Source organism: Quercus robur, chromosome 3 (genome assembly GCF_932294415.1).
Source record: "Quercus robur chromosome 3, dhQueRobu3.1, whole genome shotgun sequence".
NCBI lineage: Eukaryota > Viridiplantae > Streptophyta > Magnoliopsida > Fagales > Fagaceae > Quercus > Quercus robur.
In genome coordinates this window covers 55,127,249-55,139,950 of record NC_065536.1, presented here as the reverse complement: position 1 = coordinate 55,139,950, position 12,702 = coordinate 55,127,249, and the positions used below count along the sequence as shown (strand labels likewise).

Sequence of the window (12,702 nt, the reverse complement as noted above, 5' to 3'; positions counted from 1 at the left end):
TGTTGTGGTCCTGGGAATTTTCTTAGTAAAGAAATGAAGGAGAAATGAACATGTAGGAGTTGCCAACGTTATTTTTATTCTCTCTGTCCTGACTTGCTTGTTTCTTAAGGAATTCAAACAGCTGAAACGACTAAGTTGATTGTTTTCATATAGAAATTGCCAATTCTTCATATTGGTTCTAACTAAGGGACTTGAAATTTCAATACTAAAATAAACAAATTTTTAATATTTATTAATTAACATGATTTGTTCCAGGATTTTGTAATGGTTTTTTGCTACAACGAAATTTTTGTCGATGCTTACAATTTACTGATATATCTGGGCTCACCATGGGACCATTAAATTTATCATCTATGATGACGGTAATTTTTATTCTTTTTTATCTTTACCGGTGCGGTAGTTTTTATTTATTTTTTGTCTTTTCTGGGTAAGATTAAGAAGTCATATTTTTTAATAGACTATACTTAACTCTTAATTTTAGGAACTTTTATAAAATTTATGGTGGGCTTTGTGGTTCTTAAAATTTCGTGATATCGATTCAAAATCTCTAACCTAAGTGTTTTTACAACAAGGAGAAAATGAAAATAAAGAATTTGAGAGTTAATGGAAACTAAAATAAACATTTATATTGCACAAATGAACCGTTTCTTCTACTAAAAACAACGTTGTCTTCTTTGTTTTCTTGGACAGTTCTTTTTTGTTGTTTTCTTGGACAGTTCTATCACAACCAACTTCTTGGGGTTCTTCCATGTAATAGTTTAGTGTGTGTAGGATGAAAGGGCTATACACACCCAATAAAATAATTAGATATTTGAAAACATCTTTGGACCATTCGTGAGAGATTTCTCTATATAGTACCCAATGTGTATGAAATGAGAGGATTGTAACACCCAATAAAATAGTAAAGTACTTGAAGAGCTCTAAATATTCTTGTTTCTCAACAATAACAACAACAAAGAATCTTAATTTTATGCATATACTATTTCTCACCACATTATATATAATAATAATAATAATAATAATAATAATAATAATAATAATAATAATAAAGTACTTGAAGAGCTCTAAATATTCTTGTTTCTCAACAATAACAACAAAAAAAAATCTTAATTTTATGCATATTCTATTTCTACCCTCAATATATATACACACACACTAGTATGTAACTCATGCTTACACACAAGAATGATAAATTATAGTGGTGTTATTGATATTAGCTTGGATTATTAAACATATAGGACATAGTTTGACCAGTATATTTAGAGGTACTAAAATAGTTTTTCCTTGCAATTTTCATGATATTGGTTATGCTAAGTTTCTCATTACATTGCTATTATGTATATAATTTTGAAAATCACTATCAGATCTACATATACAATATCAATTCACAATTATTGTTAATGAAATTCTACTAAATAAAACACAAAATAAAATAATAAACTGGTCAATTAATATCTCTTAAATTGAATGAGGATAGGTGTATGAGATCGTTCAGCTCAATTACAATTTATTACGTTCAATATCTTCACATACAAATATCTAAATAGAAATTGTATAAAAAAAAGGCTCATTAGTTCAGAGAAAAAATAATAACAAAAATCTAAACAATTTGATTTGTATGGAAAGCTAACAAAAGCAAAATCCAATTTTGAATCTAATTAAATTTTCTCTAAACTATGGTTTAATATATATATATATATATATATATATAATCTAGTTAGTAATGGACCACGTACATAGTCATGGTATATTACATAAATGACTTATAAATGTGAATTGTTTTTAGTTATATCATTAGGTTTTTTATGATTTATTTATATTGAACTTCTCGTTTTATATACTAAATTAACTCATTTGACACAAAATTTAAAAAAAAAAAAAAAAAAAAAAAAAAAAAAAAAAAAACTTAGATTAGATGGTACATGTGGCACAAGATTAAACTCTAATTGAAATCCAATTTTTACACTAAATTAACTCACTTGGCACAAAAATTTAAAATTTAAATTAGATGATACACGTGGTGTAAAATTAGATTCTAATTAAATTCCAATTGAATTTTCTCTCAACTTTACCTATTAATATATGAGATTAAATTCAATAAGAACATGGTGTAAAAGCCTATGTTTATGCCATCCAATAATATTGTGCCATGTTAGAATTTTTAAAATAATTGTACATAAAATATTAAGCCATAATACGCACGATTACTATCTATTTTATTAGATTAAAACCCCAGACTAAACTTCCTCTAAAACCAATACAACTTCGGAAGTTGCCAGGAACCAATCATTCTCAACCAAGTTTCAAGGTCGTCGTGCAAGCCAATCTCGATCAAGTGATTTCATCAGTGCAAGTGGCAAAGCAATCATGATTTTCGCTCAAAGGTGCATCAATTGTCTCTATTGAAACAAGACTTCACACACAATTACTATCTATTTTAGTAGATTAAAACCCTAGACTAAACTTCCTCTAGAACCAATACAACTTGGGAAGTTTCCAGAACCAATCATTCTCAACCAAGCTTCAAGGTCCTCATGCAAGCCACTCTCAATCAAGTGATTTCATTAGTGCAAGTGGCAAAGCAATCAAGATTTTCGCTCAAAGGTGCATCAGTTGTCTTTATTGAAACATGACTTCAAACACATCAAGTTTAAAGGTTCATTTGCTCATTTCCCAAGCCACCACAATCTGCACTTCAATTGAATCTTGAGGATTTTTTAAAACAACGAACACACACCAATGTGAATCATTTGCTTGATACTTTCTTGGTTGAAAATGATTGGTTCCCGACAACTTCCCAAGGTGTATTGGTTCTAAAGGAAGTTTTTTTTTTTTTTTTTAAAGAAATAATTACAATATGCTGCTAATCCCGCAACTCGAACCCTCCTAGACTCCAAAACACTTTGTGCATGAGGAGGTGTCAATTCAGTTACAAGGCCTTTGGCAAGTTCTACAGGAAGTTTAGTTTAGGATTCTAACTTTTAATCTACTGAAATAGATAGTAATTAATTGTGTGTATTACGGTTTAATATTTTAAGCACAATTATTTTTAAAAATCTGAAGTGGCATAATATTATTGGATGGCGTAAACATAGGCTTTTACACCACATCCTTAATGAATTTAATCTCTTAATATATATATATATATATATATATATTTGAAATTCAAGCTATAGATTAGGGGTAGTGACACTTTTTCCAATTCATTGCACGAGTTATTAATTAAATCTTTCACTCTATATTTGGATAGTGATCAACTAATTCTCCATGTTATCTTTTCTTTTTTTGTTCTTAGAATTAGGGAATAGTGATTTAGACCCAAATTCTTCTCATTTCTTTCTTTCATGTTCCATTTTCAATGTCAAAATTCTAACTAAATTCACTTATTGAACAGGGTTTTATGGTTTGTCCCCGACTAGAGGTGGCAATTCGTGTTTACATGTTGAGTTCGTGTCATATCAACTCATGAATATTTAACTATATGAGTTAACACTAACTTGACATGTTTATTAAATGTATCAAGATTTCTCAACCCTAATACAACCCATTTATTAAATAGGTTAGTTATGTCGACCTGTTTATCAGATTTTATCAAAACAAAAAAAAAATATATATATATATATATATATATTATTAACCAAATTGATATGAATTGTAAAAAACCAAACAAATAAATATTTTTAACATAAAATTTAGAACTAATGAGTAGCTACTTCATAAATAATCATTCAAAACTAAAGCCTATCTCAATATCACAAATAATCAATCATAATGTATCAAAAAAAAAAAATAAACAACAACAACTAATAAGTTTATATACCTAGGGTTTGAATGGTATTTTGGTAAAATGTCATTTAATTAAACAGGTCAAACGGGTTTCATATGATGGACACTAACCCAACCTACTTATTAAACGAGTCAATCGTGTTAACCTGAATATAACACTAACCCATTAAGCCTCAATCCATAACCTGCTAATTCTGTGTCGTGCTGTGTTGGGTTCGCAGGTCGTGTCCAATTTGCCACCCCATCCGCAACCTCTGGATGCCGAGCTTGGCCAATGAGACGATGGGGGATAAGCTCCATCATATATACTAATAAAAAGTAATTGGAAATTTTCTAGAGTTCACTTTTAGGTAGTCAAATGTTTTTATTTTTTAGTTAAACTAGTTAAATGTTTAAAGATAGGCAGAGGAATGTCCAGCTACTAATTTTATCTTTTATCAGTCACCACCTCACAAGTCACAAGGCGTAAATTCATAATTCACGTAAGCTGGAAACAGTTACCGTCCTTTGTTTAATCCGTCTCCTGGTCATGGATGGTTGGCCAGTTTGTGTTTTTTTGTGGTTTTGTGTCTCTTCTCCTATTATCTTCTTCCTTGGTCGGCAGAGATAGTTGGATTTAGATAATAGATATCAATCATTGTATTGTGTTACTCCTGGGACACAACCATTGCACTCTCTCATTGGTTCCAGAGACTTATTTTGGTCTGATTTTGACTTGTAATCAATTTCTTTATCTTTTGAATTACACTACTTTATTAGCAAATTGAATTTTGAAGGTTCACTCAAACTGGACCTTGGACCATCTTTAGCTATAGAATAAAGGGGGAAAATGTCTTTACAAAGCAACATAGAGACGCAGAAGAATTTCATTAAAGTTTCTTTAACAAGGAAATGCTATGGTGAGCTCTATTTACACTGAGGTCTAGCCAGCTCTCCTAATTTTAAAGTAAACAAATATCAACGTTTGACAAAACAAAACTCATTGGTCAAAATTTGAATCTCTCCCACAATGATTGATCTTTATTAAAAAAATTTGATTTTCATCCCTGCCTTGCAAAACCTCTCCTTGTGTTAATCTGCCCCACCGCAATTATATAAAATATTTTGATTTTATGCTTAAAATTGCAATTAAATTGATTGTATCAAATTAAACTAATTTTACAAAGAATTCAATAATATAATCTAAGGTATTTAACAAGACAGTATTTCAATAAAAACAGAAGGTCTTAACGTAATAGGGGTATTTTTGTAAATATATGCAAGGTGGAGTAGGTAGGAAAGTTTAGACTCGTCCTTGTCTTGCATCGGGGTGCGAGGTAAATCATTTCCGCCTAACCACCTTTAAGAGGTAGGAAAAATCCGCATGAGATGAGGAAGGTTGAAGTAGGACAAAATTGTCATCCCCAAATTGAGAAATAGTATAAAAGGTTGTTAAAGAAAAGAAAAGAAAAGGTGTTATACATTGTCATTTAAAAAAATTATTATTTATTTAAGGAGTTAAGACTTAAGATAAAGGCATGATTTTTCTAGAGCATTATAGCTAACAGGTTAGCACTTAGCATCTCATGGTTTTGAAATGTTACTTTTTATTAAAAACATGTGGTCAGGAATGGAGCTAGGACTTAGAGTTAGGGGGGCAAAAGTATAAACAAATTTTTTTTCTGAAACTCCAAGTAAGCATTCATTTAGAAGAGAAATGCTATGTCCACAATATTTACACTACATTTTTATAATAAATCATAAGTGGTAGGTTATTATTGGTTGTTATGAGTGAGCCAAAAAGTAATTTAAGTTGTGGATTCAAATTAAAACCAATAACAACTTACCGCATATGATTTGTTGTAAAAATGTTATAGACGTAGCACTTATCAAATTAGAAAGTTAAGCTTTTTTTTTTCTTTTTTTTTTAGTGTCTTGTGTGTTGTTAAATGTGTGTGTGTTCACTTAGACTAGTTAGAATTGGCTTAGGAATTTTTTATTTTATTTTTTGTTTGTGTCTTGCGTGGGTTTTTTTTGGGGTGTTATTTGGGCTTAAGTTTGTTATTAGTAAATTTTGTTATTAAGTTTGTTAAATTTATTTCAAATTTTAGATCAATAAAAATTTTTATAGCCTTTAAAAAGATCAATAATATTGTTGAGAGGGCAAAGTGTAAATTTATTGAAACAACTTGCTAAAATTAATACACACATATATATATATATATACACTAAAAAAATTTTGGGGGGGGGGGGCACTGCCCCCCTAGTCCAACTATAGTTCCGTCATTGCATGTGGTCTTTGTGCATATTAAATGAAAAGCACAGGTATTAAGTATTAACATAGAGTCGCAGTAGGATCCAATAATTGCATATTAATATATACTATTTTCAAATCTCTTTCCTGCAAATTACTGGTATTTATCAAACAAACAGGTAGGTCATCTAATGAAGTACTAATCCAATTTGATTTTTTTTTTGGGAGACATTAAAATTGATGGAAAAGAAGAGATCAAGACATTGCTAATATGAAGACAAATGATTAGTCAACATAACAGGACCATTTAGAAGTTAGAACACAACTCAATTTTGCTGCCTTCTTATCCGAATTTGGAACTTTTTAAAAGCCACTGAATGTTGTAATTTGTAACACTTGCTTGAGGTTGTCAATCACATACTTGCTTAGATTAGGTTTTTAATTTTTAATTTTGAGATTGTTGCTTGGATTAGTTTTTTTATATTATTTTTTAGATAGGCTGATGAGCACTCAGAGAAGTATCCAAAACCCCTTGTCCATCAAATCATGCTAGCGTGTCGGTTTGGTAAGCATTTTCTCTATTTTTTTCTTAATTATAACAAAACTAGGTTTTTTTTTAAATTATCTAATTTTTATTTTATTTTTCATATACTCCTATTTAATATGAAAGCCAAAATTGGATCTTTTGTCTTATCGTATTTGTCTAATAAGCTACCAAAACTAGGGATCTATTTAGTAACGTTGTTCTAGTAATATAATTTGTATTTTTTGAAAATACGTGTGGATGAAAAAGTGTGTGAAACTACATGTAATATTATTTAAAGACTGAAAACTGTTACTTAAAATACCATACCAAACTGGCCTAGAGTACTACAAAATGGGCAGTCTAGGACTGTGAATTGGGCCCAACTGCCACAATGGGCCCGAAACTATTTGGGCCTACATATTTGAACTCAAGCCATGGGTTGAGCTCAATGAAAAGCTCCAGCGTCCTTGCCAATTGCCAATTGCCAATTGGCATGCCTCTTGTAACAACCAACCAACACAAAACAAAAACATAAAAGCAACCAAAAGCTCTAACACGTTTTTTCTTTTGAAGTGTTTTTAATGGGGACAAGTATGCTTCAAATCCCCAAATTCATTGTAACTATTGAGGGAGAAAAAACGTAATTTTGGTTAGACTTCCAAATTTATTTATATCTGAGAAAATTCCAAATTTAATTTAAACTTTGTACATACCTGCATCCTTTTGTATTTCTAATTTTCTGTTATAGGAATAATTCAAACCTCAAGCTTGCTATGGAGGACCTCACCTTTCTTTTCTGGCATAACCCTTCATAGTTCTTTCAAACAACAGCCTAACAAAATCCAGTTACCGGCTACTGTTGGCCATTGCCTCTTTGTGTTTCGTTTGGCAATGACCAAAAATGAAGAGGCCCTACGGTTTTTTCAAAGACTATTAAAATCTGATTATTTCTAGGAATATATATATATATAGATTAAATTCTAGTTTTAAAGGGACATTTCAAAATTATTTTAGAAATTAAAAAATAATTAATTAATTTCAAAGACAAAAAATATAAGGGAACCAATTGTTGTTAGTCACACCTTAATTCTATATAAAGACATGCAACAACTATAACCATCTTCCAGCATTAAAGTCTGTGAAAATGCTCAGGACAACGCGGGTTTGGTTATAATATTTAAAAAAGAGCTTTAACTTGAAAATTTCTGGGGCATTTTCTAAACAACAACCACAATCTAACATTAACATGGCATTGGGCTGTGTTACTATCGTGACAATCTTCATCTTTTGCTCCATGCTCCTTTCCTCGGAGGCAACTATTGTTGGCGGAAACAGCTTACATGTTGGATTCTATGATAACACATGCCCCCAAGTGGAGAAAATTGTGGCTGATGTTGTTGACAATGCCATCAGTGAAGATAGAGGCCTCGCTGCTGGTCTCATCCGCCTCTTTTTCCATGACTGCTTTGTGAATGTAAGAATTTCCAGCATTCTTTATCAATTATCAATTTATCATGAACTGTTTTTTGTGTATTAACAAAGAATGGTAGCCTCCCTGACATGCATTCATGTTTATTGGTTTGAGTTTTAACATGATTTTGGTTACATATGTATGGAACAGGGCTGCGATGCCTCAATTCTGTTGGACTCAACACCATCTGGTGAACCTGTTGAGAAAGAATCACCAGCCAATGGTAAAACCATCCGGGGCCTAGAAATAATTGACGAGATCAAGGACCAGATTGAGGAGCAATGCCCTGCAACTGTATCTTGTGCCGATATATTAGCATTTGCAACCCGGGATGCTGTAGTGCATTCTGGTCTATCCAACTATCCTGTCCCTGCTGGCCGCCGTGATGGTCTCTCTTCCCGTTCTGCTGATGTTTTGGGTAACATCTTTGGTCCAAAATCATCTGTTGATGAAATAACAGAAGGCTTCATCAGGAAAGGGTTGACAGTAGAAGAAATGGTTGTCCTAACCGGTGCACACTCAATTGGAAAGTCCCACTGCAAATTCATTAAAGAAAGGCTCTATAATCACAGCTCAACTAACACCAAAGACCCTAACTTGGACGACGCACATGCTAATTATCTATCACGCAAATGCCCAGCCCGAGACTCATTACTTGAAGAATTCTTAGGTAAAATAGGCCTAGGTGGCTTTTTTGTTGATGAGTTAGGTAACTTGGTGGACCTTGATCAGGTAACACCAGTCATTCTGGACAATGCATTCTATATCAACCTGTTACATCGGAGGTCACTGCTTCAATCAGATCAGGCAATGGCTTTTCATCCTAGGACCAGTGAGATTGTGCAGAGAATGGCTGTTGATCAAAGAGGATGGTCTAAAAAGTTCACAATGGCTATGAATCAGCTCGGGAGGTTGGATGTACTCACTGGGGAACAAGGGGAGATAAGGAAAAACTGCCGAGCTGTTAACTAATATTAATATAGTTTTGGATTTTTCATATGGGTTCTGGCCTGGACAGGTTCTGTAGTTGATTTTACAGTGTTTTTTTTTTTTTTTTCCCCTTTTCTGGTTGGATTTTATTACTACATTGAAATGATAATAGGCTGAACGTTGTGAGTGTAGAACAAAGAGAAATGATATGGAAGATATTTGCAGTCAAAGAAAAAATATGCAAACAAACTTTCAGAAAGCAAAAATACCCTAGTTACCAAGATTTTCAATTATTTGTGAAACCCACTTTCAACAAGCAACTTCATTATCTACAAATATCTTTGAGAAATTTTAACACCCGGAGGGGAGTGTGGGGGGGAGTGTAGGGGAGAATATGAACATGGTTTAGCTTGTATGTATCAAATGCCATATACAACTTCCATTGCAGGGGAATGAATGAAAATGCATTCTGCTCCAGACTTCATTTGCAAAGCCATGCACAACTACAGTGTCAAATCACCGCCAATTTCGCTGATAACTTTCTCCACTTTAATCAACATGTCTGGCAAAAACAGGAAAAATAAAAACCATTAACAAATGATCATCTTGAATAACAAAGTTGATGAAACAAAATTTTCCATTGACAGCAGTGCTTAATAGTCATATTTTAGCGGCTTGTGTGTTTCCTTTTGAATTGCATGTATATAAAGACTAAAAACTAAGTTCAAGACAGGGTTTATATAAAGCAATGAGCAGTATCCTCTATGAATGACTCCACTAGCTTCAAAGCGAATAGTCTTGCTGGTTATGCTCAGATCAAGCTCCCTTCAGTACATCAGGCTAAAAAGTTTGTGATTAATTAAGGATTAAGTTTAAAATAGACTTACCTTGGAAGGAAGAATCTTCCATGTATCTCTGCAACAAACATCAAAATACGTCAATAAATCACAAGTACAATTGATCATAAATCTTGCATGGTAAGAAAAGTGCAATCTCGAAAGTGGTCTTTAATTTCCAAGCCACCCATGTAATAATAGGCAACATGTTACTGCTTATTTTGCTGGTTATCAAACAAATACATATGTCAATAATATCAAACCAAAAATTCAGAAGGATACCACAATTTGGGATTTGAGATCAACTTCCTCACAGAGATTTGATTGGGCTGAACCTGAACCTACAGATTTCAATCAAGGAAATTGAGTCATCATGCAGAATCAGAAGTTTCTCCTGTTTAACTGGAGCAACATATCTACCTTGGTAGACCTCAGCGCAACAGTTGGTCAGTAATGCTGTGAAGCTGGGCGGCAATGATGCTTGAATTCCTTCAAACTCGTGAGTGAATGTAGTTTCCTTTTCCTGGTTAGATGAGTGTTGCTCAACTTCATTTTTCAAGCTTGGTGACATTTGAGGAGTATAAGTTTCAGGAGAAGTCATAAGATTCAAGTTCTCAAAAGCTCTGCATACACAGCAAACCTTGCTCAGTATTCTCTCACATTTATATATTGACATACACTCATATATATATATAGAAATGACCTAATTAATCGACAGCAGTCTTCTATTTTACCTATCCGGGTGTGTATTTGAAGACATAAACTCAGATTGCGATACAATTTCAGAGCCATAGTCACTATTCAGAGGTGGAATATCCCTCATATCCTTCAAGATCTCCTGAAAGAGGAAAAAAAGCATGACACCATCAGTGCATGAGAAAGCGGAAAAGTATTGTAAACCTAGTGTGGCCATTGGCTTCAAGAAGTTATGATGATTATCTATATTATAAAGACCCATTGGTTTCACCTTCAAAGCATTTATGAATCCATCTGCTTCATAAATTGTTGAAAATCGCAAAGCAAACTTCTGGATCTGCAAAGACGCAGAAAATAATTAAATGGGCTTTGGAGAAATGAAGAACTACTCTAAAATACAATGTTTTCTAATAAACTAGTTACATCGGCACAACCACTTTATTATAAGTAGTAAAGCCAGAGGAAAGAGAATTATACATATTACCAGTAACAGCTATGAAGCTATGTCAGTCAAAACATTTCTTATTGAAGTCATAAAGAATCAATCATAAATCCATCATATACAGTCAGTCTATCACGCCTTTACAACTTAGCACCCACAAAATCTAACATATTCAAAATTGAGTGACTATGGTACACAAATAGAGTAATTAAGCAACTTGCCTCGCCTACTTGATCCCTATAGCTCACAAAAACTGCCCTTATACCCCTGGCAGGAAATCCAGCAACGCACGAGACCTGAGGCCACGAGAAGTGCAGCTTGGACACATAGTGCTGTTCCTGCAACATGTTTTAACCACAAAACTCAAGTTCTGTTCAAACATATCATTTGTGCTTTCTACAAATATGAACAAAATGGAATTTACAATTACAAAAAAATAAAAATCTGTTTGGCTGTTGCGATATAATCCATATCATTACTTTGCGGTAATCAACTAATCAGTACATGCCCTAAAGAATCTTGAAAAAGTTGCAATGTAAATAAAGAAATAATGCTTAAAACACAGAATGCTACTATTCTTAGACACCTGAATTTGAAAGATATTAGATTAGAATTGAAGGGAAGGCATCTCGAATTCTTGTGAATTAAATCGGAAAGGAATTCATAAACCAAGAATTGAATATCCATATATTATATTAAAAAAACAGAAGCCTAAACAAAAACCGCAATCGTATAAGTTCTTATAGGTAGTGCTTCAAATAACGCAGGAAATTCGTGAAATGTTAAATCGCATAAACAAACACAGCATAATCCCCTAGATTTAAACGAAGTTTGCATGATCTAATTAAATAATTATTTGAATTTCTTAATTAATTGAAAAAAAAATGGAGCAGAAGTTAGAGGTAGATCATCCAAAAAAGCGCGGGAAATTCCTGAAAAAGTCAAATCAGAATTAATTGAAAAAATGGAGCAGAAGTTATAGGAGCTAATTAAAAAATGAATTGAATTCACAATCCGCTGATTGAGTGTGATTATTAGCGTGCAAATGCAAATCAATAGAGATTAAACTAAAACGTGAGGATTCAAAATAAAATAGGTTTAATTTTGAAAGTTGGAGCAGAAGAAAGTTGTAGAAGAAGAGAAGGGAGGAGTTACAAGGATCTTGGCTCTGAAAGAGACGGTGAGGATAAAGTCGGAGTTGGAAGGATCGTTGAGGAGGCGGAGGAAGGCGGAGGAGGAAGAGGAAGAGGAGGAGGAAGAGATCCAAGTGCCTTGAGGACGACGGTTACGGAGTTTGGGAGGGAGAGGAATGAGATCGGGAGAGGTGGAGGAGAGAGGAGGGTAGTTGAAGAAGCGAGAGAACTGAATCTCCCATTGCCACTGCTCAGACCTTTCTCTAATGGGGATCTCTACTTGTTCGCTCGGTATAGGGATCATTGCCATTGTTAGAGGGAGATCCTAACTCTCTCTGACTCTCTCTCTTGCTCTTTGCTTTGTTGTTCTACTTGTGGAAACTGTTTGGACTACGAAATTTTGAATTTTGGGAATGGTTTACAGTTACAGGTCCGAGAGATATTTATAAAATATGTTAATTTACTGATTTAACCTCCCTCAAGTCATAGACTAATTACTGGCAATGGAGAGTGGCCTGGTCCAGCCCGTTTTCAGCATTACATTTGCGCGCCAATTATTGTTTCCATTTTAGTCTATATTTTTTTACGAAAAAAAAAAAAAAAAAAAAAAAGTAAATACATTTTAAGACCTTATATTTTATATTTTTTT

The 12,702-nt window shown here is 33.1% G+C and overlaps 2 protein-coding genes across 3 annotated transcripts; one reads left to right on the top strand and one right to left on the bottom strand.

Moving 5' to 3' along the window:
• The first annotated feature begins 7,760 nt into the window (after positions 1 to 7,760).
• Positions 7,761 to 8,988, top strand: LOC126716424 (peroxidase 5-like). The gene is made up of 2 exons (XM_050417264.1): positions 7,761 to 8,019; positions 8,167 to 8,988. The coding sequence occupies exons 1-2, from the start codon at positions 7,792 to 7,794 to the stop codon at positions 8,986 to 8,988; spliced, it is 1,050 nt and encodes a 349-aa protein (XP_050273221.1). The 5' UTR covers positions 7,761 to 7,791.
• A 209-nt stretch (positions 8,989 to 9,197) lies between these two features.
• On the bottom strand, positions 9,198 to 12,443 carry LOC126718428 (protein POOR HOMOLOGOUS SYNAPSIS 1). Of its 2 annotated transcripts, XM_050420609.1 has the most exons (8): positions 12,076 to 12,443; positions 11,142 to 11,258; positions 10,750 to 10,815; positions 10,517 to 10,620; positions 10,203 to 10,405; positions 10,065 to 10,123; positions 9,834 to 9,861; positions 9,198 to 9,508 (listed from the first exon to the last, which is right to left on the bottom strand). In XM_050420609.1, the coding sequence occupies exons 1-8, from the start codon at positions 12,361 to 12,363 to the stop codon at positions 9,450 to 9,452; spliced, it is 924 nt and encodes a 307-aa protein (XP_050276566.1). In that variant the 5' UTR covers positions 12,364 to 12,443; the 3' UTR covers positions 9,198 to 9,449. The 2 variants fall into 2 exon arrangements, with proteins under 2 accessions (XP_050276566.1, XP_050276567.1); XM_050420610.1 differs by lacking the exon at positions 11,142 to 11,258.
• Positions 12,444 to 12,702: the final 259 nt, after the last annotated feature.